This window comes from Pholis gunnellus (genome assembly GCF_910591455.1).
Source record: "Pholis gunnellus genome assembly, chromosome: 10".
Lineage (NCBI taxonomy): Eukaryota > Metazoa > Chordata > Actinopteri > Perciformes > Pholidae > Pholis > Pholis gunnellus.
In genome coordinates, this window is record NC_136537.1 from 21602691 (window position 1) to 21622579 (window position 19889).

A 19889-nucleotide genomic window follows, 5' to 3' on the forward strand; every position below is an offset into this window, starting at 1 on the left:
CAACCACAATACTGGACACCTGGTGTAGTGGCACAGATTCACCCCCAGCATGTAAAGGCGCTAAAGAGATTGAGAGCCGGCCAGCGCTTCTACCCAGCAATCTAGGTCATTAGGTCTACAGTGTAATTTAAGGAGCGCCACATCTGCTCACATGTAGGCAGAGCTGAGTGTTGTGGGTCGAGCATTAGAGCGACGCTTAATCCTCCTGTGACAGCTGATTGTACGTATTTTCGGCTCGTGGGTTTTGCAGAGCTCACTTACTTTGTTCGCGAGAGGGCACTGAATTCAGAGCAGAGGAGTGCAGAGAGGCTGAGTTAAGGTAGGAGAATAATCACGATTTCATGCTGTGGCCGATTGCGTGTGCAGATCACTGTTAGATTTACATAATAGCGTGTCCGTAACAGACTCTGCAGATCGATCGGGGTTAACGACGCACTGTGCATGTACTGCTGTTCGCTATGCCACTGATTGTAAAAGTGTAATGAGGACGGGTGTCAGTATTGTTGTGCTGGCATCCATCTTGGCCCAGTCTCTTGCATGCCATTGGGCCGAAGTGGTCAATGGACCACATGCTTATAGACTGAATGGACGCTGGCTTATTGGCCGACAGACAGATGACCTAAATGAGTGGAGAGAAGGGATTAAGTGTTTATTATCCGCTCCCTTTATCCCGCTGTCCTGCCTTCCCTTTATCTCTCCCTCTGTCCTGGGGGTGGGGCTTGTTGGGAGGGGGTGGGACCTTTCCAGCTGGTTGTGGAAACCAGTGGGTATATTATTATTATTGACATATAAACCACTCCAGTGGCTGGTTAGAAGGCCATATCGACAAACTCCACATGACCGGTCCTGTACTCTCAATAATGAGAATATTGAATTCATTTCCATTCATTGAATGTGCAACAAAGCTGTTTAGAAAATGTTAATAATTTAGGAATTGAATTAACATTGAGGTTTTTCTTTGATTCTTATTGGGCAGTAGTGTTTTTATCTTCAGTATTTCTTTTTTTAAAGGCTATTCTTCGATATTCTTAAACGATAAGGTTGGTGATAGTCTATATTTTTGTAATTGTCACTAAATCCAAGAATGAGTTTGAAAACAAATGGAAGCCTCAAAGCCACAACAGTCTTGTGACAGATGTCAGGTAATCGATATAAATGGTCACGGTCGTAGCTCCAACATAACTCCACTTCTGGGGTTTGTATTACATCAGAGTGACATTCTGCTCCATAATCTGTTTTGCTCCCAAAAAGTCATCAGGAGGAAATGGGATGAAGCTTCATCACTGCAGCTACAAACAGACAAAGAGATTTGTCACACCTCACAATAATGCCCAGCCAGTAATAATAACAACGTGGAAGTCAGCTGGAGGCGTTGAGAGTGAAGTCGACCAGACGAGGAGAAGGGAAATATTAGCCTGCAGGGGGGTTTGTGACTGACTTGGCCCTCCGGTCGACCACTTTGGTTAGTGCAGCCAGCCAGATAATTAAACGTGATGGCAATCTTTGACACAGTGTAGTCGAATCACACCTCAGTGCCACAGGAGCTGCACTGTCTGGCTCTGTCTCTTGTCACATGACACATAAAGGCTCCTTGTGGATGGATGTGTCTTATTTTCTCACTCTCCCCTCACAAACAGCTCAGAAAGGTCTCCAAACATCTTGCCACACCTTCTGCTTAATCAATTCAGTGCCACAACACCACCGAGCTCTTCAGTTTTTAGCGTGGCTCTGTCTCACAGAGCAGATCATGAATATTGAGAAGCCCTTTAGTCGAAACTAGTTTCCAATATTCCACAGTGATAATTCTGCCACTTTCCTCGCTTTTCCAAAACTAATTAACCGGTGAGTGCTCCAGAAGCGGTGACGTTTTCTCAGAGTACGTTCAAGAGCAGATGACGGCTCAAACCCATTTACTTGCAAATGAACCTCCCGATACCTATTTCTGTCCAATCTATTCCATTTGTCCTCCAACTCATAAGTGTTGCAGATTTCCAAAAAACTATCCCAGGCAGTGTTGTTGTTGTTTACAGCCCAAAAGTGCATTTTCAGGCAGATGACACCCAGGCTGTTCCTCGGAGACCATTTTACCTTTTGCACATCAGAGAAGAAGAGCTAAAAGCCTGGCTCGTGCCAGCACAGTCTGCCCAGTGTCACACCCACAATCAGGGTTTACTGGAGCAAAGTTGAAATGTAAAGTCATAGTCTGGCCTTTCATGAAAGCTGGGTTAAAAGTGTTTACGGTCAAGAAGAAACATTTAAAACGCATAAATAAAATCCCAAATCTTGTTTACTATCAACATGTGAAATCCTACAGCATGTAAAAACACTGTTAAACTCTCACTCTGTAGATGTTTAGATGTAGCTCTGATGTCACATGATGAATGAAGCAGCCTAGCTTATATCGGCCATATTTGAATTTTTGGTGTAAAAGATTAATATTGATGATCTGCCGCTGCCAGAAGTGGAGTTTAAAGCGGCCCGGAGCAGTCTCCCTGCTGAGTATCAGATAGATGTTGGTAAATAAAACATTTGGTTATGAAATATTTATCTATAGACTCCATGAACCAGTTCACACAATTTGATTAAATTCATATTTAACCCTCGTGGCTCTCTAGTCCGATATGATGGGTTTCATTGAAAACACTATATATTGTGCTCATTTAAAATGATATATAAAATGTCAGTTTGAATAACATGTAAACTAATATATTTACAGTTTATAAATCAACGTCTTGTTAATATGTAAAGGACTTTAGGTTTTCTAACTGTAGATACCATTGAAAGCAAAGCGTTGATGCAACTACAGTAGTACACGGATTGATCAACGCGCTGATTATTTTCTCAGTTTATTGATGATTGTTTTGTTTATAAAATGTCAGAACACAACTCTTAATAGCCTCATATAGATACAGCGCAGCCTGTTCTTCAAATACACCACAAACACTGCCGCTGTGTTTGTTTTAATCATCTGCGTCTTCGACCGTCAGCAGGGCGTTCCTCGTATATTTTACATTTCAGAGTCCTCTCCACAGAGAAGTGGGTTGGCTCATTTACAATATGGTTAATTACAGTGTTTCTCTCTGTTACTTTACACACTATGAATAACTCAGAGGGGTGGCCCCCCCCCCCCCCTCTCAGCACTGCCTGGTGTTCATTTAGGTTATGTGAGTTGCGTGCTTTAATGAGGGTATTTCCTTGATCTATGCAGCACTTTTTATTGGTTAACTGCTGATATCAGCAGCTGCATAAGTGTTATAGCACTTCTCAGATGCAGTCAGTTGAACTGTCTCACTTGGACAATGTTCATGAGACCTGTTCGACTTTTTAGCTTTAGTCTGCTCTTAAACTGACACATAGAGTACTAGAGGACTGGAGTACTTTTTTTATTCTATATACTACATTGTGTGTTAAACTCGATAAATGTTTTTGACTGATTTAGCGGATGATTTAATTAACATCTCCCTTTTTTTCTGCCTTTTTCTCTTTGCTTTGATAATAAATGATGTGTAAAGTGGAGCTCTTGCAGTGGGACTAATTAATATTTTTTTGTTCCGTTAACGTTGTATAATCACAGTTGTGGAATAAAGACAAAGATAATCCTCGTTCCTCGTAGTATTCATGAAGAGAAGAGTGTTTTAGGCTACTTTCCATATTAACATTAACGGGGCAATCTTTTGTAGTCGGCATATAAATCACGTGCCAAATGTTTTCCTACAACAGGCGCTGTTCATTTCATGGAAACGACTCGTGCGTCCACTTTGAAATGATAAAATAGGAAACAAACAAGAAAGAAATGCAGTAACTACCAAGTAGAGAAGTCTTTACACGACATCCTCAATCAAACTGAAGGACAGCAAGCCGTTAAGTGTGTCCCCACTTGGCTGGCAGCCAGCATGAGTGTTAGCGCGACTGACCATCTGTGTGTATGTTGTGTGTGTGTGTGTGTGTGTGTGTGTGTGTGTGTGTGTACGTGCAGCTCCCCGCAGACTTCAGCAGACTTCACCTGGCCGACGGCTTGCACCCACAGGTGACCCACGTCTCCTCCAGCCACTCAGGATGTAGTATGACCAGCGACTCTGGAAGCAGCAGCCTGTCAGACATTTATCAGGTAAGGACGCCACCCCGTTGGCGCTGGATCCCCAGTTTGGACTCCCCTGGATAGTGCAGTAGGTGTGGTAGTTTGTGAACTGGACGTGAAATTTCCCCTTGCGGGCTTAATAAAGTGTCTTATCTATCTAACTGTGAACGGGGTCGTGAGGTCGGTCATGTGAGATTAAAACTCACGCGGTCTAGCTCGGGTCGTCGTTCTTCCGCTACTTTTATTTTTCTTAATATTTCTTGCTGCAAGTTAGTTTAGAAGATGCGTTTTTGATAGCTTACCTTCTAGTTTAAAGTAACACGGCATGTTAACTAGTCTATAGTATAATGACAGCTGTCGGTTAATGTTTCTAACCTAATCTGTGCAGATAAGTTAAGTAAGAGAACTGAAGCCCAGCTCGTATTGAGTCTGTGAGACCCTCCTTGGGTGAAATGACAAATCCACCTCCGGGACCGCAGGTTGCTCTCATTAAGCATTACAAGAACATTTGGGAGTGAATGTAAGCGCTTGGCAGACAGAGTGGCCATGAGCTACTAATAGGACACCGTCCCTGCTCAACGGGAGACGAGCAGGCGGGCGGCTGCGAGCAGGTGGGCCAGCCTACATCCTGACTCCAGCGCCGCCGCTCATCACCTCAAAGCACGAGTACAGACCTCCCAGGGAGCCGTGACGTACAACCTCGTGTGATAAGGAGCTTTGCGAGCTACAATATTACAGAGAAGCAACTGTAGACTCGGATCTTTTTTTTATTTATCAGAGTGCGACTAAATAAGTAACACTGACGAAAGGAATTTTAAATATCCTCCAGCGACTTTAAACCCAGCGGTAAATACAACAAGATTCAGCTGAAAAAGAACACACACACAGAATCTCGTGACTGTGGACGAGCCCCAAACCCTGCAACTAATCCTCTTAACACAGAGCACCCACCCTATTGGCTCCCTGTACCGTCACCTGCTGTGTGCCTATTTGTGTGTTTGTAAGTGGGCTTGTGACTGCGCTCAGGGGGCATCAGTCGGAATCAATTTGTGTTATTTGGACCTCTTCTTGGCTTGTGTTTGTGTGTGTGTGTGTGTGTGTGTGCGCAAGAGGCATTAGATCATATTGTTTGAATGCAGATTTGTAATTGCGTGTTAGCCCTGTGTAAGCGTGTGTTATTGTAAAGATGCGTGTGTGTGTGTGTGTGTGTGTGTTTGGCCAAGCTGTGGCTGGCTGGAGCAGGTTGAACAGGCTCTCCTGTCTGTGATCGTGCTCTCACAGCCATCTGCTAGCTCTGTCTCTCCCTCTCTGAAACACACTGTCCTGTTTCTTCTTCTTTCTTCGGGCTCTCAATCCTCTGCTGGAACTCTTAACATCTTTTAATCTATCTGTAGCAACAGCTGCTCTGTCTCTAAGCACTATATATACACACTTATACTCGGACACGTTAAATCGTTCTCTCACGTCACATGTGATCAAACTTCTCTGCTCAGCTCTCTGGTGGTGATCTACTTACATGTGTGCTACATCTGTTCTACCTTTCGGACGATTAGTACGGGAGCTCTTTTGTCTGCACACTTTCCTCCACTGTCCCACGTAACTGAATAACTTATTTTGTCCTTTTGTTGATCAAAAATGCCCAAGAATTTGCTGTTTGTCTTTGTCTTTTACGTCAGTGAATTGAATATTTTGGGGGTTTGGACTGATGAACCGAACAAGCAATTAAAAGATCTCAGTTTTGGCTTTATTCAGCTATAGTTAAATCAACTACAACCATGCAGCTTATTTCCACTTGTGACTGCTTTTCACTGGTTGCATAAATATTGTCTTTGGGTTGTGATTAGTTCAAATTAAGAAAATATGTTTTGGATCTACAAGCATTTAAGATGACGTAAAGGATTATTGCTTTATTGCCTTAAGGTACCTGACATGACTCCCCAGGCTGTTTGTTTTATGCACGATTACTTTGTTAGCGTGCGTTGCACCCTGCAGGTTTCAGAACGATTAATGTGGTAGTAGATCACGGCCCACGTTTGTGGTCTTCACTGGTGGTGCTTTCTGAATAAACTGGTCAGGGGAGGCCTGATTCTTTACACTTGAGACCACAGGGAGTTGATGGTACAAATAAATATGGGGGTAGATTTTACTATTAAAAGGCTACAGCTTGTTGATAAGAAGCATCAAAACAGTTTAACCACAACCTCCACATCACTCTCGCGTCACCGGCAACATGGCGCACTGTTTTGTGTCTGAATAAATCATGAAATTGGTTCCTCAGAAGGACTTTGAAAGCATTGATCCAAGAATAGCCCTGATGAAATATTAACAACACCTGACTTGCCCGCTGACTTGTAATGCTTACTGCACATTAATGGATGTTTGATGCATGGATGACACGGATACAAGCCGTTGCACATAAACAAAGGCACACCGGGCAACCTGTATTTAAATGCAGCGTGCTGGCTCTCTGGTTTTAACAAGTTGTGTCCATGTGGCGTGTCAAGTGTAAAATGGAATCGAGTCACTGTGGCATCTACGAAGGAATATATGCATCCTCACTTCTCTTCTGCTGATTTATTGTGTTTGCTGCAGATAAAAAGTGCGGTGAACCTGTCTAGCGCGTCCTCTGTCCATCTGTAGAAATTGGGCAATGAATATGCAACTGTCTGAGGTTTCAGGACAAAGAGTGCTCAGGGAATACTGTTCAAATGTTTGTAAGAAGTCCTTCCCTATTGTGCTCTGTGAAGACAGGGTTTTTCACAGCCACTTTTACCACCAGAGTTATTTTTGTGCACCGACTCTTGTTATTGATTTGTTATATTTTGACAGAAGATATACTGCAGCGGTTGCATTGTATACTGCTCCCTTACTCAATCTGTGAAGGCCTCACTCGTACAACCAGATCCTCGACCCCGCCCACCAGGGGAGTGTGCGCTGGTGACGCCCCAAATGGCCACTCAGACACTGGCATAAATCATTGATGAGCCATTTGCACATGGCGTTTGAGGGGAAATGACATAGGGTTTCTGTGAGAGACCTGGGCACGGGGACTCTGAGCTTTGTGAAACATTTAAAGCAGACTGACAGTCTGGGAGGTGAAGATGCGTCTGGCTCTGGGATTTTGTGGACAGTTTGCGAAGGCAACCTTTTCTTCTCTTTCCATTAAGAAGCTCGAGGCTGAGCACCAGATTGCGGTAAGAAGGGTTGTTTTTCACACTGGTGATGTAGCAGGGTGATGCTTTGGAGTCCTTTTTTTTTCTTCTCCACACTGCTTTGGTTTATTCTGAGCGAGGGTTTCATGTTGTGTGAACCAGGCAATATGGCCCTTCTGTCATCTATAGAAATGTTTCCTTTGATGATGGCAGAGGAACTCGCTCCTGCACAAGTAATTGCATTACTTTCGCTCCCCATCTCGCTTAATTTTCCTCATCCCCGACACATATTTCATCTTATGCTTTCAAAGAACAGGATCTGGCTTTGAGGCAGGCGGTGGAGTTTGCTGAGGGGGAGAGGAAAGTTGGGAGTTAATTAGCTTGTTACTATGCACAGCAGAGTGTTTGGTGTGCAGTGTTGTTGACGCCTTTCTTACTCACACGATACTGAAGACTTCTAATCCATTTCATTAAAAGTGTCAGATCTGCACAACGGTTTTACAGAGGCTCTTGTTCTATTTTGCTTTTGGTTGGAAATGTGTCCCGGCTGATGTTTGTACTGTAAAATGATTTCAGCAGTGTGTGTGTGTGTGTGTGTGTGCATATGCAACCTCGGCCTCTGTATCCTTATTATGCTGATGCTTTACCCTGGCTGGCTTGGTCAGCAGCTGCCATCATTTTATCTGCTTTTCAGGCATCTAGCTGACAATCTCTATTGGTAGGTGGTGCAGTGTCTCGCTCAAAGTGGCTGCAGATCTGAACTTTGATGTTTTGTGCTGTAGTTCTCCAGCTTCTGGTGTTGGATGGAGAACCCCCCCCCCCCCGACCCACCCACCTTGTTGACCTTTGATCGCAGGTAACTGACTCATCTCTTCATCTGTTTCCTCTTTGCAGGCCACAGAAAACGAACCAGGTGACATGGACCTGAGCGGCTTGCCAGAGACCGCCGTCGACTCCGAGGAGGACGACGATGAGGAGGACATCGAGCGGGCGTCCGACCCCCTCATGAGCCGGGACATCGTGCGGGACTGCCTGGAGAAGGACCCCATGGACAGAACCGACGATGACATAGGTGAGCCCCTTAAACAAACCGTGTCAAACAGCGTTTGTTTCTCCGTGCAGCTTACAAATAGTGATATTGCCGCGCAGTGTTTACTTTTAAAATATCTATTTTCTGTGTAATCCTCAGAGTTTGGAGAAGGGTGTGTTTTTAAAAGATATCCATAAGAAGCACAAGCAGTGTTGTTCCCGGCTGGGACAGTACTCCTCGTCCCAGTTCTAGATGAATTCAGGGCGGTATAAAAGCCACGCCTTCCTTTCTTACTTGTATCGGTCACAATTAATGTAGGCTTTCTAGTAATTCCCAAAGCCACATCAGGCTTGCAGTATCATATCCCTTAAAGCTATGACTCAACTCCAATGATAGGCAAAAAATAAAAAAAAAAGTATGAGTACACACTCTCAGAGCTTAGCTGCAGATGTGGACTGGGGGAGGATGATGCACTGGATGTAGAGAGTGAGTGCCAGCCACCACCACCCCCCCCCCCCCCCCCCCCCGCGGTACACCCCTCCCTCTGCCGGCAGGCTTTTCTAGGTCACTCCGGCACATCCTCTCGCCTCACCTCTCCCTGCACATTAAACTTTCAGTGCTTCTGCAGCTTCACACACGACGCTGTTGCCATGCCAAGCACAGGTCAGCCAGAACCGCCAGACTGCTGCTGGCCAGCCAGGAGGGGAGAGGGCTGGTTGGTAGAAGGGGGGAGGGAGGGAGGGAGGGGGGTGTTTTCCCCACTTTGGACCTCAGTGCAGGGTGCTGCAGAATGTCTTGCACCCTGGATTATATGTGTATAGCATTTCCTGACACACCCAGTCAAATACACCCAATATTAAAGCCATTCGCCGAAATAACAAAATATCATGTTTTCTTACTTCCTAGCTATGCACATGCAGTAGTTTCGGTGTGCACTATTTTTAAAAGATCCTGCTCTGAAATCTCGGCCACCACCCGAGTAAAAAGGATGTGAAAATAATTTAGTGTAAAACAATGAAATGTAACGTTTGAAAAATAAATAGCAACAGCAACCATTGTCTGGTAGCTCTGCATGATCCTCAGACCTCACTGTGACAGTTTTCCACTCGGACAACTTTGTACTAAAGAAGTTGTCTCGATAAAAAAAGTGCCTGCAGTGACATCTGTGGATTATCCTGAGTCATGGGTATTTTAATAATTGATTCATTGCGTTAGTCAGCAGAAATAGCAAACGTCTGATAGTAACAGCTTTGAGAATGTGGTGATTTGCCGCTTGTCTTTGTCCTGAACTGAATATATTTGTGTTTGTCAGTCGAATAACACAAGTTATTTGGGCATTTATTTCTCATTCAATAGAAGAAAGTAGTAATTTAGCAATAGCCAGATTATCTATTTGAATCTTCAGTGACGTCTAAATGAGTCATAAAGTATGTTTATTGGTCATTTTTAAACTTGATCAGAGCACTAACTTTGGTTCAACGTCTGCAAAACTCACTCAGAGGTCATTGAGTGACGTGTCAGCAATTATTCTTGGCTCGCCTCTAAAGTTCATATCGATGGAATTGATATTTGGCTTTATGTTCTCCGGATAATGATTCCTCTGTTGGCCGTTGGCTGTGTTGATGATCCATGTTGATGCTCCAGCCTCCGGGGCGACGCAGGCGTGCCAAGAGCGCTGCATGTCCTCCTTCTCTGCTCCGGGTTTTGATTCTTTTTTTTTTCTCAAACCTCCTGCACTTCCTCCGCTGTCTCTCCTCTGTCTCTCTCGCAGAGCAATTACTGGAGTTCATGCATCAACTGCCAGCGTTTGCCAACATGACCATGTCAGTGAGGAGGGAACTCTGCGCCGTCATGGTTTTCGCTGTGGTCGAACGCGCCGGCACCATCGTTCTCAACGATGGAGAGGAGGTGTGTGTTGGTGCAAATTCATGCATACACAAGCCCGGCCTTGTGACCTTATCTTGCCTGTGTCTCTCGAGGAACTGAACCATAGTCTCACCCCTTCACACCAGTGAATCGTTCGTCTTCCATTTAATGTTTTTTTCTGCTCTACTAAATCTGAATGGCTGATAACCTGTATTGCCAGGCCTTATCTAAGATCCCTTAGGCAACTGGAGAAGGAATCACTTATTCTCTCTCTCTCTCTCGCTCTGGTTTCAATGGAGACAATTTAGTTGTTTTTTTCTCTCTGATGCACTCAAATAATAGAGAGCAGACCTTGCTTTGAAGGCCCGGTCACTTTAGTAAATGTCCGCTCACAGAGAATTCAGGGTTCAATGAGCATATTGTTGCTGTCGGGGTAAAAGATGTGAATCTCTGCTTTTCAGAAATTCTTGAAAACATCCTTATTTTCATATAATTCCTCAAAAAGCATAAGAAATTAGATTTTTCCTTTTCAGTCAAGCATGTAGTACTTTGACTGTATTGCATCTTCATATTCTGGTTTTGCTTTGCAGCTCTAATAATCTTGCCCTGTTGCTGTATCCCTCTGAGGACAGTAAAAACCCATCTGTTAGTGCAGCAGTCCCCTTGTAGCTTCTTTTTGATAAATAACTTTGACTCATTAAGGGACACCAGCTGTTGGGAATATTACGAGACTGAACTCAATCTGATTTTTTTTAAAGTTTTTATTGTTATTGTGTTTCTTTTTCACAACGTTTTGTTTCTTTTCTTCCAACATCTTAACTTGTATTTCCGCGCGTTTTGTGCTCCAGCTGGACTCGTGGTCGGTGATCCTGAACGGTTCGGTGGAGGTGACGTACCCCGAGGGCCGGACAGAGATCCTGTGCATGGGGAACAGTTTTGGGGTGTCACCAACCATGGAGAAGGAATACATGAAGGGCGTGATGAAGACGAAGGTGGACGACTGCCAGGTAGGATCTTGGTCGTAAATGTTCCTGCATAGTATCACTGGGTTAGGGTTAGCAGGTCCATTTAACCTGCATCTCCGTGTGGGTTAGGGTTAGAGGGTTAAAGGGTTAAAGCAGGACACAAACCCTAGCATTCTATTATAATAACATCCTCTGTGACCCACTCCACGCAGACAGTAAGTTCTAAGTTGCTTTGGGCGATAGCATCCAATTAAATGTGGGAAACAGCCATTTTGAAAGAGAATAGGCCAGCGCGTGTAAAGAGCAAGATCACATTAATAGCATCATGTGTTTAATGGGACTAAAGTACTAAACAGTGAAGACACTGAAATGGTTTTAGTCCTTGCAATGAGTAAAACTTGGCTACTAATTAGGGAAAGCTGTTGTTTTTTATAATATATGATGTGAGGATGGTAGTTTAGTTGCTATGCAGAGTTTGATTTGATATTCAATCTGCAATGATCTCTCCGCCAGGTCGAGACTTAGGGTGATCTAGTAACAGAATTATGATGTCGTATGTTTAAAATACACATAACTGCAACACTGTTGAGCGTGTTGGATATATATATTGTGTCAAAATGCATCTAATCTGTCTCTAACTCTTGCTTTGTGCCTTCTTGTCCAGTTTGTGTGCATAGCCCAGCAGGACTACTGCTGCATCCTCAACCAGGTGGAGAAGAACATGCAGAAGGTCGAGGAGGAAGGCGAGATCGTTATGGTGAAGGAACACCGCGAACTGGACCGCACCGGCACCAGGAAAGGACACATCGTCATCAAGGTGACAAGTCAATTTACATTTGACTAAAACCCCCAAACTAAATTTCGAGGGCTCAATAGACTAGATTCACACATAATCCCCGCTACATATTTAAAGCTATCTTTGAAAGCCATCCTGTTGCATTAAGGGTTATTTCAAACAAGTAACACCGTGATGTTGAACCTCAGGGCACACCGGAGCGCCTCACCATGCACCTGGTGGAGGAACACTCGGTGGTGGACCCCACCTACATCGAGGACTTCCTGTTGACCTACAGGACCTTCCTCTCCAGCCCCATGGTCGTGGGCAAGAAGCTCCTGGAGTGGTTCCACGACCCCAGCCTCAGGGACAAGGTACAGGTGTACATCGGACCTTTCTATCTAACTTTACACTCAGTTATGCACTCAAACACACCCAAGCAGAGGTTTTCTATTAACCCATAAACATTTCCAGGTCAGGTTGTAAACTAGATGCACTACTAGTCAACCAGTTAGCTGTATGTTGACCCCTGCTGATCATGTGTTTGCTGCAGGTTACACGGGTAGTCTTGCTGTGGGTAAACAATCACTTCAACGACTTTGAAGGCGACCCTGCCATGACTCACTTTCTGGAAGAGTTTGAAAACAATCTGGAAAAAGAAGTAAGTCAAGCAACCCGCACAGGGATTAATCTCATGCAAAAATATATTTTGTGTATGCCACTTATTGCACTTTCCTCACATCTGTGTCGTATGCTTTTTTTTTTTTTTTTTCAGAAAATGTGTGGGCACCTCAGACTGTTAAACATAGCGTGTGCTGCTAAAGCCAAGCCGCGGCTGGTGACGCTGACCAAGCCGTCCAGGGACTCCCCACTGGCCTTCAGCCTCCTCGGAGGGCAGGAGAAAGGTTTCCGCATCTTTCTTGACGCCGTGGAGCCCGGGAGCAAGGCAGCAGAAGTCGGCCTTAAGCGTGGAGATCAGGTGAGATGACTCCCATTTCATTTGTCAGACAGCACGCATTGCTAACGGTGTAAGAAAGTGTCTGCGGTTTGTTAAACTTGAACTGCAGGGAGGGAAACTGTAAAGTCAGCTGCACATAGCCTTCAAGTTAAACAAGTTTTTTTGCCTGTAGGCTACAACTGTGAGTAAAAATCACTTTTGTCACACAGACCAGCACAATTGATCTTTTTTTCTTGTGTTGGAAGTTCGTTCTTGTTGTGAAATTGGTTTTACATTTTGCTCTAACTAGCATTAAAGGTTTTTTTTTTACAGTCTTAAATTGAACTTGAAAGTAGCTGCGGGCACCCTGTCTTGGCTTTCTTCTCGCAACTAGACTTCTCAACCGGTTTCACACTCTGCAGTCCTCCGGGTTTTAAGCAAAGTCCCTTAATCCTTGAAACCATCTCGAGAGTGTCTGGATGCCAGTTAAGCCCTCTTGACTCCAAACATTCCCTGCAGCTGTTTCCCGAAAAGGAAGCGGAGAAGCTGGCATCCATGGAAGCATTCACTCGCTCATAGCCTGCTCACACCTTCTTTTTTTTTAACAGCTTCAGTCATGACCAGCATTCATTTCAGAGCTTTGGTATTAGTCCCATTTGTTTTGCCATCGATCCATTAGCGGTAGCCCCGAAGTAGTAAACTCCACGCAACGTCTCACTAATCACTGCTGATCCCAAAACAGACATTTTGGCTTCACAGCAGCAGAGGAAGGCCTGTACTTGCGCTGCAGTAAAAAATGACTTCCTCTTCCACTAAAGAGGAAGCGGCAAAGGTCGGTTAACAGATCGCGTTAAAATGCAAATATCCGGCCCGGATACAGAGGTCAAGCTGTTAAGACGATTTGAATGTGACACGGACCACGTCAGTGTCAAAACTGTGTTGGACTAAACGTCATGATGTGTAACATGCCAGATGTGATTGCACCTTTGTTCATTGAATAAAATATGGAGTTCAGAGATCATTACCTGTGGCATTTACATTAGTTCAAGGCTCCACACTTCACTGCACAGATCCAATAAGGCATGCAGTTTGACTTGACGTTTGCTGCTCACCAGTGCAGCAGTTTGACTCTTAATCCACGTGCATAACTTTAGATTTGGTTTAATTTTTATTTGAGAGTTACGAGTTCTGTATTTTGGACTGTTGGGTAAAAATGCACCTGATATATTTCTTCTGTCTTCTTTCTGCAGATCTTGGAGGTCAATGGGCAGAACTTTGAGAATGTCCAGCTCATCAAAGCCAACGAGATTCTGAAGAACAACACCCACTTGTCCATAACTGTGAAAACAAACCTTTTAGGTAAAGTTTCATCATATTTATGAGACCAACCATGTCGGAATCAGTCATAGCCAGACTCCATCATTTGAACCAGGTTATAATACTAATAACATTTCCCTTTTGTCCAGTGTTTAAAGAGCTGCTAACCAGGCCAGAGCATGACCACGATGTGGATGGCGAGGAGGAGCATGACAGGAAGAACGGTGCGCCCCACCTTCCAAAGATCGGAGACATCAAGAAGGCGAGCCGCTACTCCATCCCCGACCTGGCGGTGGACGTGGAGCAGGTGATGGGCCTGGAGAAGGTCAGCAAGAAAGCAAAGAGCAACTCTGTGGGAGGACGCAACAAGCTGAAGAAGATCTTCGACAAGACACTCACCAGCATCCTGCCGCCTAAACCATACAAGTAATAAGACCTAATAACGTGTGGATTGTCACTTTTATCAGGAAATAACTCTTACCTTATTGTTAGGCAGTGCAAGATAGCTTTTCATGTTGACATTTGTAAATGGCACTGAGAGGTAAATGTTAGAGATTTCAGATTTTAGTACCCTATTATTATGTTTGATGGTGCCAGTAAACTGCACACAGCTGCTTATTTGCCGATAAGCGGGTCAGTGTTTGTTTTATATCAAATGGATGCTGAAAGCATGAGAGAGAGAAAAATCTGATGACAAAATGAGTCAAGTGCAGTTTATGTTTCCCTTGTAACAAGTTTTGATAAAGCGTGTGCTGTGTGCAGAGAGGAAGCAGTGATCCACACATCCTCGTCTGATTGACACTGATTGGGCGGATTGTTTCCCAAATTGTAAAAGCTCAGAAAGTTTAGTTTTTCCTTGACTTGGCGACTCTGATTCATGCAAAACAAACATACAATGCAATCGAATAATCAATCAGCTGCTGAGCTGAATCAGACAGATTTTGACAGTGTAGTTACGAGATTAAGATTTAAAAAAATCACCTTCCTGATAAAGAAAATACTATGAAATACTGCAGGGAAAACCTGTAAAAGGGGTTGATGAGGACAGTGCATATTTTTAAATGAATTACAATTGAGATTGGATATACCGTTGCCATTGCAGCACACAGCTAATAATGAAACAATATAAATATATTCTGTTTATTTTAATGAGCAGGTTCAGCTTTCAGATTGAGATTTCTGTTCCCCAACCCGATTGTGAGCCTGACATTGCTCCAATCACACAATATTAGGTGTCAAATGTGGGTTTATTTATTGCAGACTATAGTCTATGGCCAGAGGTGTTCACAGCTTCCAACTCCTGCCAACACAGATATCGCCCCCTGCCTTCTGTTGACAGAACTGCTGTCTCACCCCTCCCATGCGCTACCCTCTTGTCTCCATAGTGACGTTTGCGTGGGCCAATCGCAGGACGACAGCATCGTGGGGATGAAGCAGTCCAAACAGATCGTTCCAGCGCTGCCCGTCAGTGGAAACCTGTCGTCGTCGAACCCAGACCTTCTGCAGTCTCACCACCGCATCCTCGACTTCAACAACCAGCCTGGTGTGTATTCAGCTGCTGTTTGGATGGAATGTGACAATGGGAAGTTTGTAGTAACAAATACAATGTAACAATAAAGATTATGTTCTTTTATCTAAAATATAAATATACGTTTTTTTTACACCACACGGATCGAGGTATCTTATTGATCCACCGTTCTGTAAACCCTTTGCTGTAAAGACGTCCTGCTCACTGGCCTCAATGGGGATAATACAACCAGTAATATTGAACTAGCCGATGATAGAAACATGGTATCTATCTCCCATTAACTCCTGTGCATCACATGTTGTTTGTGTTCTTCCAGTCCCGGTCGTACCGAGTGAGTATGTTCTCGTTCATGTGATCCTGCTTCTCCCGGCACAGTCACGTGTTTGTCAGACTTACAGACATTAATCAGCTGCTGTACTTTAGTTTGTTCACATAACATACTCTCAGTTAATCTGCATTCATGCTTGTGAACGCTAAGTAAAGCTAACAGCATTGCACTGACTGTTGGACTTTACGTTTTTCTGAGGGCACAGGGGTATTGATTTTTGTATTGGTTATTATGGAGGGTCAAATGATTGGTGGGGTTGTGTTTCTGATCAAACTAATGAATGATGGGAAATTAACTCTGAGGGTGACGACAACTAAATGCTTTGGTGGAGATGGTTCTTTATAAATCTTGGGGAAACTAAAAATCATTGGCATTTTATTTACATGAACTGGTAAGTAAACACGAATGCTCACTATGTGTTCTGTTCCTCCCCAGATATGTCGGACCAGGTATTACGAGTCTTCAAGGCGGACCAGCAGTCTCGGTACATCATGATCGGGAAGGACACAACGGCTAAGGAGGTGGTGGCCCAGGCTATCAGGGAGTTTGCCCTGACGGCAGCACCAGAGGCTTATTCTCTGTGTGAGGTATCCGTCACACCGGAGGGCGTCATCAAGCAGAGGCGGTTACCAGACCAGCTGTCTAAACTAGCCGACAGGATTCAACTGAGCGGCAGGTAATTACATCTTAGATTAGATGTGCTAAGTGGCACCTTTTACTTTTTTTGTCAGAATTATTGTTTTCTCTCTTTTCCTTATTGTTATTCCTTAAAATGTTGATTTTGTAACATAATTGTGATGACAATTTTGCCAGGACTTCTTTAGGATTTTTTTTTAACTAAAGAGACAATCCTGGTTTAATAAAGGTCAAATAAAAATGAATTAACAATTATTTTTATTTATCGACTGACCTCAATTGATCATTTAGTCTAGAAAATGTGAGAAAAGCCAATCACATTTTGCAATAAAACAAAGTGAGGTTTTTAAATGACGTGTTTAGACTAAAAAACAACATTTATTCAATTTAGAATAATGTCAAATAGAGTAAATAAGTAAATCCTCTTAAGAGAAAAGAAACCAGCGCCATTTGTGCTTCATTTAAGTGAAACCAACGACACATTCTCCCATTTCTTCAGGTACTACCTAAAGAGCAACATGGAGACGGAGACGCTATGTTCGGATGACGACGCTCAGGACCTCCTGCGAGAGGGCCAGATCTCTTTGTTACCGCTCAGCACAGTGGAGGTCGCCACTCAGCTCTCCATGCGGGCCTTCGAACTTTTCTGCGCCATCGAGCCCACCGAATACATCGACGACCTGTACAAGCTGCGCTCCAAGACGGGCTCGGCCAGCCTGAAGCGCTTCGAGGAGGCCATCAACCACGAGACCTTCTGGGTGGCGTCGGAGGTGACGCAGGAGCCCAACCAGATCAAACGCATGAAGACCGTCAAGCACTTCATCAAGATCGCCCTGCACTGCCGCGAGTGCAAGAACTTTAACTCCATGTTCGCCATCATCAGGTGAGACGGGGGGGAAAATGAATATATGTGTGTAGCAAATTGTGCCATTGTGTTTAGAAAAGCATACATTGGGACTGTTTTCACGCGCCCATGTTTAATATGTCTCCTCCCTCTCACAGCGGTCTGAACCTGGCTCCGGTCTCCAGACTGAGGGGAACATGGGAGAAGCTACCCAGCAAGTACGAGAAGCTGTTCGGGGACCTGCAGGACCTCTTCGACCCCTCCAGAAATATGGCCAAGTACAGGAATGTCCTCAACAATCAGAACCTCCAGCCACCGATCATCCCGCTGTTCCCCGTCATCAAGAAGGACCTCACCTTCCTCCATGAAGGTAGATGATGATTTACAAACATCCCACCTCTAATATGGTAGTAGTTTGTATATGATCAATTTAAGTAGAAATGTCCTATTTTAAAATGAAACCATTGGTGCCCACAAAGATGAGTTATAATATTGTCATATTGTGCCCTTTTGTCCGATTATTTTACCCTGAACTCATTGGCGTGGACTTTACATAATGCCTGTTAAATGTATCTATAATTGAATATATACAACTTTAAGTTACAGCAACCCGGTAAGGAAAAGTAGATACATGTAGATTTAGCTAATGCTATCACCAGCTAGCTTTGTCATTATTATACATTTCTTGCATTGTTGTTCGCTGAATTTTGTAGTTACTGCAAACTTTACATGCGGTTTCGTTGAAAAATTAAGCATTCTTTTGCCATAATAACCTTTTATATGGTATATCAAACATAAATGTCAGATTATGGTCCTCTTTGGAGGGTAGTATCGGGTGTTTATTCCTGCAGTTAGTTTTTTCAGCCGTGTAATGTGAGAGTCATTTATGTTCCCTTTCCTTCTTCCCTTGTTTCTCAGGCAATGACTCTAAAGTGGACGGCCTGGTGAACTTTGAGAAGCTGAGGATGATTGCCAAAGAAATTCGCCACGTTGGTCGCATGGCCTCCGTCAACATGGACCCGGCCCTCATGTTCCGGACCCGGTAAGACGCCTCTCAAGAAACGAAGCCAGGCTTCAGATTAAGAAGGCTCCTTTTCGCTCCCTCTGTAGGACCGGTCCGCCGGGGTTAGCCGGTTCACATAGATTCAGTGAAGATTTCCGCATCACGCTTTTCTTTCGGGCAGCTGTTCCCTCTGGCAACCGTTTCCTCTGGCAACTGTTTCCCTATACACATTGTTGGCATAAGATGTGCACAGCGCTCCTGTGAAAGTGTGTCTTTGTCTAATGATGTCACTTCTTAGTGGTGTTACCATTTGATTTCCTCTCTGACTTTCACGTGGGTGAAATTTGCTTCTCTTTTGGTGATCTTGGTGGTCTTTCCTGTCCTAAGCTTTGTCTCTTTCTCCCTCTACTCATCCATCCTTTGCCCTCCGTGCTTCTCTGTTCATGGCACCCACCCTCTAGGAAGAAGAAATGGAGAAGTTTAGGGTAAGTTCGGTGACCCTACAACCTTTTGCCCTCCCTGCGCCTCGACCCTTTTTTTTTACGCCAATTTGCGTGCTTCTTTTCATTCTTTTCTGAAATCTTGTTTCCATTAACCAGTTTGAGTTGAATCCTCCCACTAACACTGCCTGCCCCTAACCAAAGGGCTTTGAATGAAACAAAGGTCGCTTATGCTAACACACTGGACTATTTTACGTTCTGTAAACTTAACATGACAGCTGTTGTGCTTACAGCGTGAATTAGACATATATCCTAAACATGCAACAAATGAATATTATTTATTATTAGTAAATGTGACCTTTTTTGACATGTTGTACCTAACAATATGCATGCAGCTTCAGTTTTACCTCTCTTTGAGGATTTTTTATATCAAACAGCCAAATATTCGGGATACAAAGTTTTTCTTTCTCATGGTTTACATTCTTGTGGTCGATTGGGCGAGTTTTCTGGCCGTGAGAAATTCTGTATCTCATAATTATGACTCGGTCATGTTGTAATTATGAAAAAGCCGTCTTGCAATTACAAGATCTGTATCTCGTCATTATGAGATCTTAATCTCGGGAATACGAGGTGCTAAGTCATAATTACAACATACGTATTTTTTTACTTTTAATGAAATGAGTAGCCATACATACATACATAACACATATTGTATATTTCAATAGTCGGTGTCTCTTGGAATCAACATTTTCAACCATCCATGCTGGAAACACCTTTTGGAAATGAGTCTTTCCACTGATTGAAAACAAACTGACTTCTGATTGACACTGTTTGGTGAACTGTTTGACTGCGATCATGTGCAAGTAAAGCTTTTACTACCACGACTACTACGAGCTCTGACTCAAGCCACAGAAATGTAAACTTATGACCGTGCTGCTCTGTTAGAACTCCCCCTTTTCTACTCGCCTGTTGTTTGACTACAGCCATCAT

At 43.8% G+C, this 19889-nt stretch overlaps 1 protein-coding gene across 7 annotated transcripts in view; it reads left to right on the forward strand.

The window, feature by feature from the left end:
* rapgef2b (Rap guanine nucleotide exchange factor 2b) overlaps window positions 1-19889 on the forward strand; it is a 97220-nt gene that overhangs the window by 69381 nt on the left and 7950 nt on the right. For 2 of the 7 annotated variants that reach the window (XM_079167649.1, XM_079167653.1), the window contains exons 7-23: window positions 3977-4108; window positions 8125-8302; window positions 10032-10168; window positions 10975-11133; window positions 11756-11908; window positions 12076-12246; window positions 12420-12527; window positions 12642-12845; window positions 14054-14162; window positions 14270-14546; window positions 15506-15663; window positions 15965-15979; window positions 16412-16652; window positions 17112-17495; window positions 17615-17826; window positions 18375-18498; window positions 18921-18944. In XM_079167649.1, the coding sequence (XP_079023775.1) occupies window positions 3977-4108; window positions 8125-8302; window positions 10032-10168; window positions 10975-11133; window positions 11756-11908; window positions 12076-12246; window positions 12420-12527; window positions 12642-12845; window positions 14054-14162; window positions 14270-14546; window positions 15506-15663; window positions 15965-15979; window positions 16412-16652; window positions 17112-17495; window positions 17615-17826; window positions 18375-18498; window positions 18921-18944 (2786 nt within the window). The remainder of the gene's footprint in view (window positions 1-3976; window positions 4109-8124; window positions 8303-10031; window positions 10169-10974; window positions 11134-11755; window positions 11909-12075; window positions 12247-12419; window positions 12528-12641; window positions 12846-14053; window positions 14163-14269; window positions 14547-15505; window positions 15664-15964; window positions 15980-16411; window positions 16653-17111; window positions 17496-17614; window positions 17827-18374; window positions 18499-18920; window positions 18945-19889) is intronic. The other 5 variants (XM_079167650.1, XM_079167652.1, XM_079167655.1 and 2 more) reach the window with 5 other exon arrangements.